The sequence below is a fragment of the Ostrea edulis genome, chromosome 8 (assembly GCF_947568905.1).
Source record: "Ostrea edulis chromosome 8, xbOstEdul1.1, whole genome shotgun sequence".
NCBI classification, from domain to species: Eukaryota; Metazoa; Mollusca; class Bivalvia; order Ostreida; family Ostreidae; genus Ostrea; species Ostrea edulis.
Window position 1 is genome coordinate 52,304,998 of NC_079171.1, and position 20,690 is coordinate 52,325,687.

A 20,690-nucleotide genomic window follows, 5' to 3' on the forward strand; every position below is an offset into this window, starting at 1 on the left:
GCGATTCATTGTCGAATTTGATGAATATATCCTCGCTGACTCGATTGTAGTTACCCACATCATAGACGTGCTGCAATGCGTTTGTCGCAAGAGTGGTCTAATTGAACTCGATGCGTTCGATACAGCGATGTATACAAAAAGCATCGGTGGATTAATGCGATTACCACTGAACGCCAAACGATCTGGTACCCAGTTGGTGAGACCGCTGATACCAATCATCACCGAAGCCTCCGGTGCGTTGGATCACCTGAAACCATCAATTGGACTAATACACAGAAAACATGTTGCGCCATCAAAATTTAATGCAGATACAAAAATGTACATTGTGTCAGTAACAGATACAGAGAAGTGTGAAGCTATAACGTCGCTCACAGACGAGTCAATAAATAGATCGCTACTGGAAGACAAATTCGCCAGTTCGGACGCGAATGTTGATGAAATCACTGGAGATTACTCATCTTTAATAACAGAACACATGATTCCAATGTTGCAGGAACACTTTTGTGAACACAATCCCACGTTCTTCTGTCAAAGAGGTTTTCCGCTCAGTTCACAAAGGTATCTAGTAGCGCAGCATTTAATTGGTGTTTGCGGGAAGAAAACTCACGTCGACGCCAGTAAGAATCAATGTGTGATTTATGTTTTTGTTAAGCCAGATCTGTGCAATCCTGAAAGTGTTATCTTGAGTGCGTCTGTGTACTGCCACGGTAGTGGATGCAAACGACAATCACCTGTTGTCACTGTTACTGTTGGTAGAATTGTTAACACCGTTGAAGATGCCAATAGTTTGCTTGAGGGTAGTGATGTTTTTTGACACTAACGAATCCCACCCTTCGTTATACATGACTTGTCCGAGATATTCGGTTGCACGAGTAAATGTGTGTATACGTTCCTTTTCCATCTGGTCGTAGACGTCTGATTCAATGGGTTTGTAATTATCAAGTGCTTCCATTACGCGGGCGAGCTCTCGTGCTTGTCGCATCTGCACATCCGATCCAGACATTTGTTTAGACATTTACAAAATTTGCAGCACCCGCAACAAAGAATGCAATATGTTAGCAATATTATTATGGCTAAACCGATCAAAATCCACGCATATAGTGGTAGAACGGGCAAGTCTTTGTCGATAATAATATCGTCTTCTAGTGCTGATACTATAACATCGGTTATTGAAGACATTGTAAGATCGAACGTGTTCGAGTATTTGTATACTGTTCACTTCGGTATGTATAGATTTTTTTATAATGACTGTTATATTATAACAAATTGATGATAATATATAATAAATTTTATTGAAATATAACACATGCATTTTATGTTCTTTACATCTTCATATATCTATAAACTCCCATATCATCCACTACAACAGGATCTCTTAATATTCCTCCAACATTCGCCCTAGAAGGTTTCATGAGGTATTTAGTATTTCGTCCGCCAACGTTACCGATATATTCTTCATATGCGTCGCGAATTTGGTAGAATTTCATCTCTCCAATCAAATGCCATTTGTAATGGAATCCACTTTTATATTGCAACGGGTCTCCTGTGCAATGATAGATGAAATGAGGTACTGGGGCCATGGACGCATATATACATTCGGGATCCCAATCTGGCTCCTCCAAGTACAGTGTAGATGTCATATTTCTAATAGAATCTTTTAAAAACCAATTTTTTAAGGCTATTTTGTTATCTGGTAGTAAGCTAGGTACCATTTGAAAAATTGAATACGGTATAGAATCACCACCTCCATTGGTACCAAGTCTTAAGTAATTCCATCCTTCACCGGAGTTAAAAATGTATAGAATATACTCCGTCAGGTTAAAACTTGGTGTTATGGGAGTATTAGCCCGAAATGCGTTATGGACTATAGGTAGCAAACATCTAGTTTCTTGCGTCGCTGAATCGGTAACTAGAAATCCCAAAGAAGATGCCCAGTGTCCTACAGTCCCGTCAAAAGTGACAGCTGCTTTCCACCAATCCGTGTGAGTCCAACACAATCTGGGCTTGTATTCCCACGGTTTAAGTGCCATTGTAACTTCATCTTCTATCAATTTGTTGATGGTTAATTGTGTGAGAAATCGTCCAGGGTTCAATGTGTCGACAACTAAAACGTTATCCTTAAACGTAGATCTGTTGAAGTGCACAAGAAGATCCGGGTCATCTTGCGCACTTATAGCTTTTGCAGCGAAAACTAATATAAGTGTAAACCACAACATTGTGATACCCATTATAAATTGCAATTGGGTCTATAATTGTATCTAAATAGTTTGATACATAGTTCTTTTTATAATAGTTCAGTTTATCACGAATGTGATACGTTTGTAGCTTCAAGTGTTTGACGTTTTAGTTCCTCTGCTCGACACCTTATGATATTTCTCCGATTTTGTTCAACCTTCAATGATTGATATTGTTTTTCGTATATATGTGAACAAACTAAGCCATCTCCTTGACTGTTATTGAAGTCTGTATTCATATGCGGCTCATCCTCCACTATGGTATGTCTACACGGTGAATACACTCGACCTATGCCGAAATGTGGCGAGTTAGCAATGCATATCGGGCAGCGTTTAGTACCACGCTCCTGAGCACAACATCCTTGAAATGTTACGTATGAAGCGAGTCTCGAATATTTGATACTATATTTCCATAATAGATCCAATTCTTCTTTTACACTCATGTGATCTTTACTAAGCCAGTAATTTAGAACTTCATGTATCATCAAATCTACGAACATCTCCACTGTGGGTGGCTTAATGAGAACCTTTTTAAGTTTGCGAGATAGTACGTGGTATAGTTGCATGTACATGAATCTGCGTATAAGCATCAGGTAGCTACATTCTTGGTACTTATCCACAGATTTCAGCTTGGTGGCACAGTATGCGTGCATATCTGTAAAACATTCGTGCTGACATATTTTGTCACTGTCCACACTAGAAACTAGATCGATCGTTTCTTTGATATCCATAATCGTGGTCATAATCGAGTTATCCTTCTCAGATCGCAATATGATAATATATATGTTTCAAATTCGATCGATAAAGAACAGTATATATAGTATATCGATGTTCAGTGTTTTATTTTATACAACACATAGTGTAATACTATAAATATAACAAACTTTTATAATCAGTACAGAACTTTTCAACACACATTAAAACAATATAGTATTATTATCATGAGAAGCTATTACAGAACATGTGACATGTGGATCTGCGTATAGGATCAAGTGTATGGGTATCCCAATCAACCCAATGTCTCCAGTGCTTTTATCGTATTCTACATGATCGTACTCAACGTTTCCGACATTTTCAGAATTGCATGCGGTGACATCCAACTGCGAGAGCCCATCTTTGATTTGGGTATATATCGAAGATACGCCGTCTCTGGATAGTTTGTAGTCTGTGAAATTTACGGCATTTTGTCGAATGTTGTCAACCATATTGTTTGGAAACATGATTGTTGAGTCAGTAGTGAAGGATTCGAAGTCGTTACATGTAAACACTCGTCCGGCGATCACCCGCCCTTGTGTGTCAAATTTCAAAAATGTAACTCTTTGTGATTTTGGAAAGTCGCACTCAATTCCAAAAAACCCCTTAGTGTTGCCGCGTGATGTGGAACAACCTTTCAGTCCGTACCACATATCGTAATCCTCACCCAGGGTTATATACTTATGTCTGATATCGTCAAAGCATAAGCTTGCCATACCACTAGTTGATGACACTAGGCCTTGTGTAATTGTATCTTTGTATATCGTGTAATAATCGAGCCGTAGGTTCTGTGGTGAGACGGTAGATTTCGTGGCGAAGTCGTACAATATGACATCATTATCGGCCGCTTGTTGTATAAATCTGGGATTCACACCCCTATTGTCGACAAAACCGTGAACACCAATGTACACACACATAGTAATAAGGAAACACCTAACAATATTACGTAGGAGGTTAGATCCATGGTATTGTCCGTCATAATTACAGACTTTTGTGATATGCATCATACATATATAACTATAACTAGCTTGTAAGTTTGTATATTTTATAACAAACAATCAAATTTTTTATATATAAAATAACGATTGGGAATACGTATTAAATAGTTCGGTTTCATCTGAGTCTGAAGACTGAGGTTTAAACAATTTGACTTAACGTCTGAACTTGGGGTTTATGGTACTCTCTTCTGTGTCAATTGGTTCTGGCGCAAGCGGTTCTGGCGCAAGCGGTTCTGGCGAGATTGTTTCTGGAGCAACTGTTTCTGGAGCAACTGTTTCTGGTACAACTGTCTCGGTTACAATTGGTGTTTCAATAGCTTCAGCGTGTGAGTCTTGAGTTGCGTTGAGAAGTGGTGTCGTAGATTCATTAACTTTCTCTGCGTCTGTAGCGTTTGCTACGGTATCATTATCTTTAACTACTGTAACAGTTTTAGGTGCTACAGTGGGTTGATCATCGACATTAGCCACTGTAACAATCTCCTCTACAACTTCGGGTGTAGTTGGCACTTCTTTAACTTCTACAACTTTGGGTGTAGTTGGCTCTTCTACAACTTTGGATGTAGTTGGCTCTTCTACAACTTTGGGTGTAGTTGGCTCTTCTACAACTTTGGGTGTAGTTGGCTCTTCTACAACTTTGGGTGTAGTTGGCTCTTCTACAACTTTGGGTGTAGTTGGCTCTTCTACAACTTTGGGTGTAGTTTGCACTTCGACTTTTTCAGTTGTAGGAGCATCTGTAGTTTTAGGGTGTTTTTCAACGAAACCCATTTCGGCGTTGATGTCGAGTATAGTATTATCAACAATTGTGGTCGTAGACATGTCTGTATTCTCAGAAGCGATCATGAATGTGATCACTGCCGGGCACCTATTTGACATTGTTACCAACTGTGGTGTAGTAACAATTCTTAAACTAGCAGTACACGCATCAGATGCTGGGGATTTAACATCCATGAGAACAGAAGACCCGCAGCCACCATTGATACAATATATGCATGCGAAATTGTACGGACTGTTGATGATTTGGTTGAATTCGTTGTTTGACGGGCACGATCCAGTTAGTGATGATACTATAGCTAGCACGTAGTACGTATTACGTTCTCTAGATATCACGTCGTATCTAGGTGTTTTCACTGTCAGTGTCCCCATAGATAGCACACTAGACACTAGCGTTGATAACGCTAATACTGCGCATACACGAGAATTGATACCCATTTTGTTAGGATGTGGTGTAAAAACTACATATAATCACTATACGATGTAAACTATAATAACAGATATATAAAAGAGTTGAATCATTTTAATATATTTTTTTAACACACAAATGTACACGCATGACAATAATGCGATCTCTAACACATACCATATCTACACATTGAACCCATACATGGAACAAACTTGCATTGGACTTGAGCAGATCCTGTTAAAATTTGTCCTTTTTTCACGAAAGTTATTTTGTCGAATGTTGTTCTCAAATGTCCAGATGTAACTTCTTGGAATGGTGGAATCGAAGATGTTGTGGCGCACCCATCCTTTACAAATGCGAACTCGTCTATAGTACACAATATTGGTTTTATAGAATACCGCGATGATGTATTGGCGTATTGTGCTACAGCGTTGATTACGATTCTAGGACCCGCATCTTCAACAAGCATGTGTATTCTGTCGATGCCGTGAATCGCATTAAATACTGTGGGGGCGCGATTAGCTGGTGGTAGGTCGACTACAACTAATCCTTTCTGTATCGAACCGTCGATTGTTACGTATTCGTAATTAGTCGATACTAGCTCCGATTTAAATTCGTCACCCTTAAACGTTCCTATGATGAATGGGATACCAATGCTAACGCCGCACTGATATAAGTCTATTTCCATAGGTTCTGTGAGTTGCTGTAACGTAGACTTACGCACACACCCTCCAAAAATGATATTATCGGTCAGTCTAGATGTGGGGACTCGAACTTGAGCTGTACCATATTCGCTAATGTCGTATATCATTGGTATATTCGAGTCGGTTATAGCGAAATTAAAGTACTTGCGACCATCGTACAATACTTCTACGTTTTCGAGACCCATGAGATGCGCATCAATATCGCATCTGTATAGGGCAACACCAATATCTATGAATTTGATGAATTTAGCAAAACCCGCGTTATTTCCAGATATGTGTAGGTATATTTTTTTGTCACCTTCATACACTTTGGTGTATTGCGTGGGATCTAAAGTTTTGACTTCGAACATCAATCGTTGTTTCGCTGAAAATGTAACGATTTTAGCAAGTTCGACACTCGAAACCCATCTGTAATTGTGCTCTCTAGATAGCTTGATGGTCATATCCTGAGCATTCGCACACTGTAGATATATAAAGACAATACACAGGATCGACGGTATACCATATTTATAACCCATGTTGTTGTAATACAGTATTGGCTAAAGTACTCAATCGTTCTACAAAGTTACAATTATTATTAGATTGTAAATTAATATTCGAATGCATTATTTCATGAGACCAAGAACATAATAATAAGAGTGAACATGGCATACAATTTCTTTGATTCAAATGTGTCACAATTAGTTTGGATATATTACCAGCACAGAAACTATTACTATCACTAAACTGTTCTAACAATTTCAAGTTCTTCAATCCATTGTAGAGGCAGAGTTTAGATCCTTTGTGGAACGCGATTTCTTCGTGTGTAACCCCTGGTATAGGAAATGCATTTCTGTTAGCTGCCAGCGCAGCTACCGTTTTATCGTTGCTGTTAATCAAGGATTCTGCAGCACTAGCGAACGTTGTTAAGTACCATTCGTCAATTTTGGGTTCGAACATTGTCAACTCGCATATCTTACACCTAGCGTACGACTTAATAATGCATGGTTTGATATTCTCAACATCCAACGGTTCGTCATCAGTTTCATCAATATCGCCATCTTCGGCATCACCATCATCGGCGAGAATTTCGTCGGTTAGGTAACTGTGAGCCTCTCGGAGTAGATTGTAATGGTTCACTTTCATATTCTTCATTTTGTCGACACATAGATCTATAATATTAACGACATCGCCAGTTACGGTATCGACTACAACAGACTTGCGTGTACACTTGCGTCTGTTCTCGGATATATTCTCGACAACTGTTTTAAATTTGGCACACGCACCATCGCATTGTTCTAGTTGTTTAATCGAATCTTTGAGTTCTCCCTTGTGGTGAGCGTTGAGTTGACCGTTGATTCTGAAATGTTTGGCCGCAGCAATATATCGTTCTGCAGAGGGATTTGGCGTTTCTGTGTGCAGAAAGCAACATCTCGCGAATAGATGATATTCTATCGCGTGAGGATTCACGTATTTTCCAGAAAATTGGTACAATATGGTACCCGCAGTCATTATTGTGACAGCGGTCATGGGCATACACAAGAATACCAAATTGAACAGATCTCTGCATGCACCGGTATCTTCCAGCACTAAGCATGTTGTGCACATGGGGACGTCACAACTATCATCAATTTCAGTCTTACACTTTTCAACATAATCGGTTAATGCCAGCACAAATTGGTCTGCTTGCGTTTGTTCGAATATCAACTGATATATTGTTGACATTTTTGGCGAGTTGTAATGGACACCCCTTAAGTCCGCTATTATTTTTCTGCCGATTGATATGTTGCACGAATGCGGATATAGCATGCCATTTCATTTCAGTGATATATTTAGCAATAGATAGTCCGTTTTTTTCACCTAATGGCTTAACTATCGCCTCTAATGCTGTCAATTTGTTTACGACATAGTCCTTATAATGATCCAAATCGAGACTGGATATCAACATTACGTTGACTCGTTTCATCTTGGTCAACAGTAGTTCTGCATTCTTGTTCAATTCCACAGTATCACTAATTGGTGTCACTGTGGACATATCACTTTGTGACGGCACTGAGTAGCGGTCTCCAACAAACTGATTCGTTATAAAAAAGGCTGGCATATTCTTACCAGAGTACTGCGTATCACGATTAAATTCCTCAAACATGGTCTCACCTGGCACGACCGAATCGAATGTGCTCATGAAGTCTTTGACCAACGGCGCATTGATATCCTCCTTTGATACTATCTTCATGGCGTTTTCGCACGCCCGATCAAATATCATTTTGAAACCCACAGCTCGATCTTTTCCAACTACACCTCTAACTATCAGTTCGTCGCTAAGTAAATCGCGCCCCATGTAAGAGTTGGCATCCTTGTAGGTGGCAGTGTTTTTTTTTAACTTATACTCGGTCTTCATTGGGAAATTTGGCGAATGTTTAAACTTGTAGTTGTTAACACCGCACACTGTAATCCCATCGGTCGTAATTGAAATTATCGATCTATCGGCGTTTGCCACTACAGTTTGTAAACACATGCAGACGCTGGCGTATTTTGTGAGATAAAACAATACTGGATCACCATGTTTGGCTCGACCGATTAGGGACACCACATTCAATTTGGCCTTCGGAGCATACTTTCGATTTTTCACGCCAGTTTGGAGCACTCTATGCACGTTAGAGTCTAGGTTGAAGTGTTTAATACATGTTGCGTAAAAATTCGAAAAGTCGTAACATGTACTACCATTGTCTGGAGAGTAATGCTTGCGACCCATCACGACGGCTTGTTTTTTGAACAGTTGCCATATGGCGTATTTATCAAAGTCGTCACAGGGTCCGTTGAAATCTTTAACCGTGCCGTCCCACGTTCTACTTTCGGGCGTATCGATAGATATGGTTTCTCCAGTGATATCCTTCACGGCACATCTAAATTTTTTATCAAAGCGGGGTGTCATGAGCGATACACACAGTTCCATCACGCGAACTATTCTGGGGTCTTGATTGGTGACGAGCGTAGTCTCATTCTCACCAAGATACTTTTGCACGTCTCTTCTGGTCGTGGCGAGACCACATTTTGCGTACGCATCTTTAATTTCTCGCAGCGATCCAGAGGCCACGATTCGTCCATTATGCGGTGTGCATATTATCGCTGGTGTTAAACGCGATTCCAACTTCTTGTCTTTCGCTTTATTTGGCGGTATGAACACCATGGGGAGCAGAGCTGCGTACTTCAAATCGTCGCATCGCACAACGTCGTAAGGGGCGTTGTGTACAACATCGTGGCTCATATTGCATATAATCCCTTCTATAGTCCGTTTATCACCCAAAGGCGCCAACAGGTCGACTTTGACACCTTGGGATATTATGTGGGTGCAGTTCTGCAATTTCGCATTCGATTTTGAAAATTCCTTGTAGTGGTCACCGGGGTCTATGAAACATACTCGATTGAGTATTTCATCACAAACGTTCCATCTGGGTGCGAGCATGCTGGCGAATGGTACCATTTCCTCATACTTAGCTTTGACCAATTTTATTATTTTGGTGTAATATATACCTTTGTGACCAAAAAACTGAGGTTCGAAATCTGAGCCGTGCATGAATATGAATCGTTTGTCTCTGGGTGTATAAAATTGCCCGTATCGATCACCGTTTGATATCAACACATGATTGTTCAAAAAGTTTGTAACTGTGCGGAGCGCATTGCTGTTAGCAAATTTCAAAATACATTCCGATTCTGTCACTTTGCCAGCACAATTAAGTCCCAGGACCGTAGACGTTGTAACATCATCGCAACAATTCATCTCTATCACGAGGTTCACCATAGCTTCCATGTATGTGTAGTCGAAACTTTGTATCTCGGAAATGTCAATGGATTTGATGTATCGGATGTTGAATTTGGTACACTGTTCATCATCGTCATCCATCGGCTCGTTTAGACCAGAAATTGTGTAGAGGTCTATGAAGCACATGGGTCTACGGTTGTGTTCAAACAAGTCGTTGACAGTTTCAACGCTGTCGACAGTGAATCCCGTGCTGGTAGGTCGACAATTGTTCAAAAAGTGTCTAACGTATTTGTTATGTTTGTAATTGACTAACGTTATACCCACATCTCGGCCTGGCTCCATATGAATCTTGGCTACCGCCCATAGTTTCGCATTCAAGATTTCGATATTTGGGACTTCAAACTGGGCCGAAGGACACATGGTTTCATAAACTTCTTTGAACATCGATAGCGTCCTAGAATGCGACATGAGGTCATCCCCGTACACCTCTGGTTGCTTAAAGTTGCGCCAAAGCATATTCGTGTACTCTACCCGTTTAGGGAGAGTGTATGTCCCAAATGAATCGTTGTTTGTAACGATCAGTTCGTCAATCACGAACTGCGAAATCTTCTGGCTCACTTGTTTAGGGTTGGTGAATATATCGTCTTGTACGTCTGACATCAATTCACTCAGTGCAACCATGCCACTATAATCGTATTTCGGCACTTGGTTAAAACTACCAATCGGCCGCACGGTTTTCTCATCATCGATTGTAAAGTAATCTAGCATACACCTGAATGAAGAACTGTCTATTTTTTTCAAGTTCAATCGAACATATGTGTGTGTGTTTAGATTATAGAACGTGCCTAGTTGATATTCTAGCTTAACCAACAACCATTTATCTTCCATTGCGATTTTTGCCGACATTTTTAAATACTTGGACAGTGTGTACAGCGTTTCAATTGATTACACAATAGTCGCTAAATGCATCGGATCTGACAATATCAATTAGAAATCGAACGAGTTCGAGGTTTAATGGTTGGTAACTATGGAGGGCCGCCCTCCGTGCCTCTCCAATAATATATATATATTATATACTGGCAAGTGCTGCCCTCATATAAACTCCGCAGCTGTATCGAGTGGTGTTTTAGAGACGTATATATTAACCTATTTGTACGAAATGCGAGTTAGTTTTTGAGGTGTACAGTGTGTGTAATTATTGTAAAATTAAGCAAGTATTTATCTAAGATATACACGTTCTAGGATTTTCGTGTTATATAAATACGAGATACAGGTGTTCAATTAGAAATCATTCAAAACATGGATCGTATGTTTCCCGACGATAGTGTGTGCGAATCGCCAAATGTTCACGATGCTCCCAATGCCGAAGTGTTTAGATTGCAATCGCAGCGTTTCGATGTATCTAATAAAGCTCCAAGTGAAACTCATCTCATGGGACATATGTATGTACCGGGCTACCATAACAAACTAGAGAATGGATTTACGGGCTTTGATTTGGGACTGACGAACGCAGATCAATACACGTTGGTCAATGGCAATAAACTCAGGGATGGCAGTTACCGCCAGGTTGTCGCGTTGGTGGACGAACCAAATCGATTGACGGGTAAACCTCTAGTGATCGGCAGTGCTGCGTATAACGACTACATGCACAAAATGTTGTCCAGACAGAACTTCCGTAGAGAGTGTCCGCTATGGGTGACACAGTTCTTACACCTATGCATAGTACACGAACCCGGACAGATGATATCCATGACGTGCGATCGCACCATGTGGACGAAGATAGTGTCAGCATTTAATACGAGATTTAGTAACAAGGAAGTCTTCGTCCCGATACACAATTATACGGAAACTCCGAAATGTAGCGATGCGCGCACCGACTACTTCGGAGTGTTAAACGACTATAAGTTCGTTATAATTATGATCGGAGACAAAACTAGTGACGAGCAGATACGAATCTTGGAAAAGTTTGCAACGGGAGCCCTGTTAGACACGGATTTCGATACGCACGCACCATGGCTCCGAATAAATGAATTTCCACCTAAGGTCATATTACTCTCGGACAAGGATCGGACATATTCGCCAACTACCTTACAATGTATTGGAGGTGACAGAAGACCTCAGTGACAATAGAAGTTTTATATGTGAATTTGTATTAAATGTGATGGTAGACTTGAATTTATTTTGATGTGTAGTTAAATTGGAGGGTAGCCCTTGCCGGTATATAATATATATATATTATTAGAGAGGCACGGAGGACGGTCCTCCACAGCTACCGTCTTCCCAAGGCTCTAACTCGTTCGTTTTTTAAGATTAGGGGAATTCCCCAAAGACCACACCTTCCTCGAACACGTTCGATATTTTAGCTGCGGAGTTGCCCTCCGTGCCTCTCCAATAATATATATATATTATATACCGGCAAGGGCTGCCCTCCAGTACACCCGATGAAATAGCTTCAATTTAAACACAACCCTAGTATTAGAGGCAGATATATATCATTTGTCAACTGCTAGACACGTGTTTGTATTTATATTTGATGTATTTTATATTGTGAACAGTACTCGCATGTAAGAAATTTAAACATTTTGACGCAGCACACGTGTTCATGATAGAACATGTAACCCGATTGTATCGTAACACCGTGTTGGTGATAAACTTGTGCATAATTATATCGCGATACCACTGTTGGTGATAAAATTGTATAACCATTATTTTTATCACAAACACCTAGTGTTTTGTAATAAACCATTTTGTTGAACACGTTCAGTTTTGTGTTTTTATATTATTCATATACGAGGCAAACGTTACCATTTCTCGAACATGATACGAACGTGATGATCATCAGCAGAATTTTTGTGTAACCGGCACGTGAATGATCGTAACATTGTATATAGTTATAAATCGATACATGTTTCGTCATTCTCGCATCGAGTTATATGATATGATCTACATAAGAAAACGTAACCAGAATGTTTTGGGAGGTCTACAACTCATCAGATTTATTCAAATCCATAATCCTGGAAATAAATTTCCCAGCATTGATATAACTTACAAAATCGTCAATATTGAAAAAAAATCCACAAACCAATGCTAAAAATCTTAACACGAGACATACTATCAGAAACTTAATAATCATCCATATCAAAAGTCTCCATCTATCTGCGAATGTGAGAGCGAATCCAATAAGTCCAGACACCACAGTGAACTCGGGCACCAAGTCTATACGATGTTCGTTGCGATTCCACACTAAAGCTCCAGAGTACACCTCGGTATAGGCATCTGGCAATTCCGAATGTTCGCTCATCGCACGCATACACTCCTTGAAACTAAACTCTTGCCTACGCGTGTTCACTGATGATATCCCAGAATATTGTCTGTATCTGGAAATTGTTATGTTGGCCCCAATGTTAGATCCTGTAGTGTAATACTCTATGTTGATGAAGAAATCGTCATCGTCGACAAAACCTCTGGGTAATACACCGTATACGTCTCCGAAAGATATGTTGAGATTGGAAACGTTCGGTATACTAGCCTGATACATGTCGATACTCCCTTGGTAATTAAACTTGAGTCCATTTTTAAGTAGTAGACTGGTCATTTTGTCGTTAACTTGGATAACTGGTTCACGATAGGGTATGTCCTCTCGAAATTATCGATAGATTTTAACACAGTTCTTCTAAACAGCGTACAAATCGATCCTTTAACAGATTGATCTAAATCATATTGATATTTGGATATTTTCATTAATTCGTGATGTATCGCATTTATTATTAATATACATCGAGGTGGACTCAAGTTATTTACAGCGATCGCAGTTTCTATAGACAATTCGTGACGGCGTAATATGGCTGCGATATCATCATCCATCGTTCAGGAAGGGCTAGTGCAAAAGGTGAAACACGATGATGGCTTAAGACCATTTTTATTTAATAATCAGAACATTGTTCCAGCCGCACCGTTTACAATATTCCCATTGGTGGCATCCAGTACCAAACCTATCAATGTATATATTTGCTCACACAAACCGATAGTAAAACTTCCGAATATAGAAGCTAGAATCGTACCATTCAATAATGTAGCAAAAGCTCGTGTTAACGTGGAGTTGCTACATGAAAGAATTGTTCGGGTGGAAATTGCGAATGCTTTACTTATCGGGATAAAAATGTTCGATAAAAACAATACGGTGTTTTTTAACACGAAGCATGAAATTAATTCTATTTTACAATCGCTCAATTATAACGTTAAGAAGAACATTATGATACATCTACCGACAACGAAATTTTTCAAAGCGGATGCGATGTTGAATCAGTTTAAAAAAGGTGGTGCGTACTTGACTACACTACGAAAGAGAAACCTTAAGTACGATCACCCCAAGGTTGCGCATATGGAAGAGTCGGTGCTATATATGAATGGCATTAGTGAACACGAATGGACAGCTACGTATTGCATGGACTTCTCCCAACAATTCATATTCACTCGTGACGACACTACACAATTCACTATGGGATTCGATATCGATTCGATAGTGGCACTAGGTCGAGACGGATGTATAGCACTCGGGCAACCCGTTTTGTTAGATCCAGACTGTGATATAGATTATATAAAATCTAAGGGTAAGTATAAAGGATATAGTAATACTGTGTTGTATAGGCGAGCTATCGAGCGGGATCGGAAGCGACTCCATCAGCCTAAACCGGTCTGATACAAAAAAACTATGTAAATGGATCAAATGGCAACATACGAATACAAAATTTGGGTTATACCATGGCTACGAGAATGGGTGATGATTTCGAATTACTAGAGATCGTTAAAGTTAGAGTTCAAGGAGGATACTGGATACGAAATAGGACCAATGTCACTTTTAAAGGGTATAACGACTGGACATTGTATACCAGACTCGCCGGTTCAATTGTCGTTCATAGCATGTGTATATTATATTCCGAAAATAATAAGATGTTGTACTACTTAGATCGAGATATCGAGCATATGTTTGAAGGTGTTGGTATAAACTCACAAGCGTTATCGTTGAACGGGATGCTACTAAATATAGTCGACAGCACAGGATGTACAGTTAAGAAAAAAAAACGTAGTTTCCATGGTCCGAACAAGTATATGCTGTATAAGCAAGTGTCCGTGATAATGCCTAACGAATGGAGGATGGAGATCAGTAAACCTAATCCACACATCAATGGTGTAGCCATAACTGAGGATGGACGATTAACATTTAATACTAGAGACAAGGACCTTAAAAAAATGCCACAACAATGCAAACACATACGGGGATACACGATTGGATCTATAATAATCCCGACACATGTCGATGAATCGCCGGTGATTAAGTGGTTCATTAAAAGCCAAGACTTTCCTTGTTCAATATGCAAAACTATCAAAATGATTGCTAAAGCTAACCCACGCGTAAACGTTAAATTGGCACTTGCGGAATCCGAACTATTAATGAATATGTAATATTTAATACAGCACCGCTCATGTGATTTTTTTTATTAAACTGTATCAGAAAAATAACGTACACGATACTGGATAACAAAGTATTCGCATGATGATATTAACACTCAAAATCGCAACTTTAATAGTGGCGTTTGGCACAATTAACGCCGTCTTGGTACCGTGTTTATGTCCGGACGAACCAGATGATAACGGTTGCCATAGATCATCGGTTAGTAGATGTTACCCACTACCAGTCGATACCAGTGGTAAACATGTAAATATTTTCATGGCTAGTTACGATATACGAAATAATGTCACCGGGGGACTACTATACTGTATGAACAAAGCTAACCTTTCGGTATTCTCAGGACAATCGGCGCACACTCTTAAACTCTGCGATAATACAGGCATCCAATGTGGTACACGACACACTTTGAATTTGAGAGACTGTGGGTTCGCATCGAACACCGTTACGAGTTTCGAAATGCCAGTACCAAAACTCAGTCGAGTTCAAGATCAGACTACTACTGTCATAAACGCTTACGCTATCGATCAGGCTACAGCATATTCGAAAACCAAGGTGTATCCTGCGGTTATACACTTCAACTTTAAACCTCATTTGGGAGATCACACGTCAACTAAGTATACGGGACTGAGTTCGTACACCGTGTATCAAAATTATAAAATGTCGATAAACATTGGCTGTAGATGTCCCAACAGGGGTTTGCAGTGTATCGATATGTTAGCAACCATCAATGGGACCAAACGATGCTTTAGCACAGTCTACGCCGCGGACAACGTGACATTCCCAGATATTGACGGAGATCATATGGCAGCGAAATTATTATTCGATGTTCATAGAACCATATATCCACACAAACAATTCATCATAGCCAGAGACCCTAAAGTCTCCGGTTCCGAAATATTGTGTTCGCACGCATCGTGTGATGAAAGTGTTGCCATTAAGATCTACGAAGTTACACATTTCGATGAGTGTTATCGCGGAAAAGGAATTGTTACACCAACAAACGAGGTGTTCATCTATCCGGATGGGAGTCTACCGGTATACGATGGTGCAATGACCGGCAACAGATTTGGTAAGACTTATCTGGACACGCTCACAGACTGGTTAGAAGAGCACGATAGTGTTGTTACACATTCGGACAATGTTATCAATAAACGAGAACAACTCAGAAAAAACGAGAACCTTTTTAAAAATTCATTTAATTGGCTCGTACTGTTAATAGGGACAGGGTGTCTCACTGCGGTGATTATCGGAGTATTGATCGTTAAAATGGTTCACGAAGATAAGTATCTCGGATATAAAAAACTAGATGAAGATGATGAAGATGATGATGATGACGACACGGATAGCGAGTACGAACACCCTATCACCAATGATGAAGTTACAAAACATTTAATGACCGCGAATCCGAACAGTGATATGTTTAATGATGGTGGGTTTGCACCGAATGAATTCGATGACGACGATGGTGATGGTGTGGACGATGTAGGTGTTATACACAAAGCTAAATTTGATGAACGAAAAGATAAACCGTACGAGTCTGAGGAAGATTTAATGCCATGAAACTAAACGCTGAATATATTATAATGTGTGTTTTTTTGTTATATTTATTAACATGAAATTATTGTGTATATACGATATCGCTATAAAAAATACAAAATGACAAACTTCATATACAACTTTGTTATTTTATGCACATTGGTGTGCCTTCGGTATGGTTCGGCTACCGAAAATCATGTATGTTATTGTATAGAAAACATCAATACGCTGAATGTAGATTCGGACTACGGGTACAGATCGGTCAAATATGCACCGTTTTATCTCAACCAATGTTATTATGCTCCGGCAAATGATGCCGATCCAACCAAAGATGTTGTGGCGTACAGACGTTGGAAAGCCATATATATCGATCGTGTAGCACAAGTATTTAGACGAGTAGACGTTGTTAGACCGGCAGTTTGTGCGTATGGTCACTTTTACTATTTCACTAGAGATATAATGTATAGAAAACGCAATTGCACCAAACCCAGGAGTATAATGGAAGGATGCGTGTTCAGCGATATTAAATATTATAAGAGCGATAACGGCTTCACCGGAATGGTGACATATCTAGATTCTACAGTGATTCCACGGGACGATTCTGTTGATTACCCATATCCACACTTATACGGAAAAGTCAATATAGATCCCAACCCGAATCCTAGAGATCCGTTTGTAAATACTGTGGAGCCTCATTATGTTAGGTATCGTAGCAGATTGCGAATCGACGATCGAATGAAAAAATATATTTATTCTGTATAAAATAACAGATGAACAACAACCTCTCGATACTGAAACATTTGCGATTCGATTTTTTTGTAAAGATGTATAACCTGGTATATATAGCAGTGTTAATTACACTGATGAACTATACGTTCGCGTACGACTGTTTATGCATCACGAACGTTAAACCAAACACGCCAACCGGCATTAATAGACGAGATCTGATAAATGGTGAATGCTTTTATCCACCAATCAACAATATTACGAATGAAGTAACCATGACGAGTTGGACCAGACCGGGATATGTTAACAGCGTGGTTCCGTATGGTGTAGAAATCCTTAAAAGCGTGTGTATGGGCACAGATTATACGTTCATATCTAACTTGGTGGATTACACAATGGCACAATGCATGAATGATAGACCGGCATCTGAAATTTGTTACGATCACGAAATCATCGATGGAGTTTTCGCAAACACTGGAAAAACTAGCATTGAAATGGGTGATGTCGCAACTAAATCTCTCCACTTACACTATCAACATGGACACGAAGTGTATCAAATTGGGCGTGAAAATGCTATGTGCGGATCTACGTGTCAGGATTTACCCGTATATATAGACGGTAAAATCGTATGCTACACTGTAGCTTTAGAACGAGCTAATACTACTAACGTGGTAGAGTATATAAACGACCTTCAATTCTCGGTCATATGGACTAAATACATTAACAACCACATTTATCCGATAATTAAGAATTTGGATGGCACATTTGGAGACGCACCCAATGCCCTCGCGAGAACATTGGATCGGAAAATTTTATATATGCACAAAGACGACGAAAATAGCAACCAGTACAACAGGTGTAACCGTTTTAAACCCTTCAAACCTAACTCGTTACAACCTAGGCTAAACACTATCGCTAGTGTTACTAGAATCGGATACATACCAATATCGAATGTGGATGTAGCAAACGCCAAGACTTCGTCCACCAATGTCGTGCTTACACAAACCAACACGTTTCTAACGATACCATTATTCGCAGGAGTTGTGGGGACTCTGGGAGGATTGTTACTTTTTATTTGTATCATCAAGATTATGATGTTTTGCAAACGACGAGAGTTGCTATGTTATGGAGAATTCCCAATGTCTTACGAAATTGATCATAATTGGGCTACAGATTTTAGCTTTAAGTGAATATATGTATGTAACGCTTGGTAAATAAAACATCACTATATATATCATTATACAATATGTTTTATTATTTTTTAACAACGTAATATTAACAAACTTTGGCTTATAATGCATACAATAACTAATTGTGTACTATATATAATAATATAATATTACACTATCTAACATCCAAAATCCATTTGTGTCGTACTATTCAGATGTCTCTCCTCCGCATACCTGTTGATGGTTTGATAATCAACATCGAATATATGCGCGATATAAGTCAAACATTCGTTCATATGGTGAATATTTTCATCAGCATATACAATATTGATTGCGGCACAAATATCAGTTGCGTGCACATTTAACCTGGTATGATTCGTTTGCCTAACTCTGAACGCTATAGTTTCTATATTGCTAATTCCTCTTTCTAATAATTCCAAGAATATCCTACAGATTTGAACAATGGTTTCGGTACAGTTACTACAATTATCAGCATCGGCTATAATCGTGTTTATACACTTAACCAACATATTGATATGCAAACTGGACGGAGTTTGCGAGGAGGCAAAGCCGCAGGAGTCCAATACATTAGCAACCATCGACCGACGCTCTATCGGATCTCCAACTAACCTAAATGTTATCACCGGACCTGTAGTCTCAAACGTGCCTGTGGATTCGTTCGCAATCTCCCTCGTATGCGAGTCTGGTATGGTATCGTACATATTGAAACCTAAGGATCTCATGGTGATATAACAATCGTTTGTCAAGGTTCCGCTATTCGCCCCATTATAATATACAGTGTCTACATACTCACAATAACACGCGTCACAAGGAAATTTGTTAGTCAATGACATATATTGTAATGTGTCCACTACAACGACGCTGGACGCTTGTCTCAATGCACGCATGATGAAAAATCTACATATCGAACCTGATGGCGTCCCATTTATTTCTGGGGTACATCGAGCAGTAGGTATAGTTAGGCACCTTAATATAAACTTTGGACCCGTTTGGAATAGAAATTTGTCTACATATCCGGTACTCGCACACAACTTCGTGCGTTTTTCCAAAATTGGTTTAATATTCTTCATGTACATTTTAAAAGTATCGATGTTTTCAATCACATGCTTTGCGTATTCCAGTATATCCTTCTGTTTATTAATTAACCAGAACGACTCCGAACTCGTCGCTCGAGTATCCCATGCTTCCAAAAACAATCGTTTATATTCGGGATTGGCAGATGTGAATTGAATTGGTACTAACGTGGTACCGGTTTCTCTAGTGTATGAAAACTGAAGTTTCGCACATTCGTTGGTGCTGTTAGTGTTAGATTTAATCATTTCTTGTACAGTTTTTGCGTTAGTCAGCTCTACCGACTCTAGTTTCCTAAGTTTCTGCAACATATCTAATTCTGAGTCTTCGTGTCTTCTAGACCGATCGGTTTCGTTAGATTGCTTCATCGTCATAAATGCAGTTAGCATTCTTAACATTGTATCTTGAGACTGCTGTTGGGTAGTCATCATACACTTTAATAAATCGTTGTTGTTGCTGTTATTATCATGTTGAGATTTTGGTACATCTCTATCTCTATCTTTCGACTTGTTACTATGTATGATGCTAATGACAACATCCATAAATTTACCCATATCTAACGAATTATTCTTATCGGAACGATTGTCAGGTCTAACCACCTCTATCAATTTCGCCATATCGCCTATACTCACGCCACCACCACCACATCCTTTACCACACCCTCCGCCACCACAACCTTTACCGCCTCCACCTCCATTAGTAGGTTGTTGTAGTTTGAGTTTATCGGTTTGTTTTTCCAAGTCCTTAAGCCGACCTCTAACCTCTTTCAGCTCAGACTTCAAACGGTCACGTTCGTTAGTTATATTGGATTTCTGCCCATCTAATTCTAATATTTTGCGATTAGCACCATTAAGTTGTCCTTCAACATCCTTATATTGTTTGTTATCAAGTCTTATCCTTTCTATAGTGGATTTAAGGCCTTCGATCTCCATGCGTTTTTGGTGTTGTACATTTTGGGTTTCATTTTTGAGCCCGAATTCACGCTCTCTCGATTCACGCGATAACTGCTCAATTTTCAATCTTAATTCTTCACACTGCTGCTTATAATCATCAGGCTCTTTACGGGATGATTTTTTAGCAGTTTTATAA

The 20,690-nt window shown here is 39.5% G+C and overlaps 2 protein-coding genes across 2 annotated transcripts in view; one reads left to right on the forward strand and one right to left on the reverse strand.

Annotated features, from left to right (window-relative positions):
* Positions 1–20,690, forward strand: part of LOC125661419 (uncharacterized) — a 163,147-nt gene that overhangs the window by 24,093 nt on the left and 118,364 nt on the right. The window lies entirely within an intron of this gene.
* On the reverse strand, positions 4,139–5,128 carry LOC130049744 (integumentary mucin A.1-like). Its single transcript, XM_056147702.1, has one exon. The coding sequence runs from the start codon at positions 5,126–5,128 to the stop codon at positions 4,139–4,141; it is 990 nt and encodes a 329-aa protein (XP_056003677.1).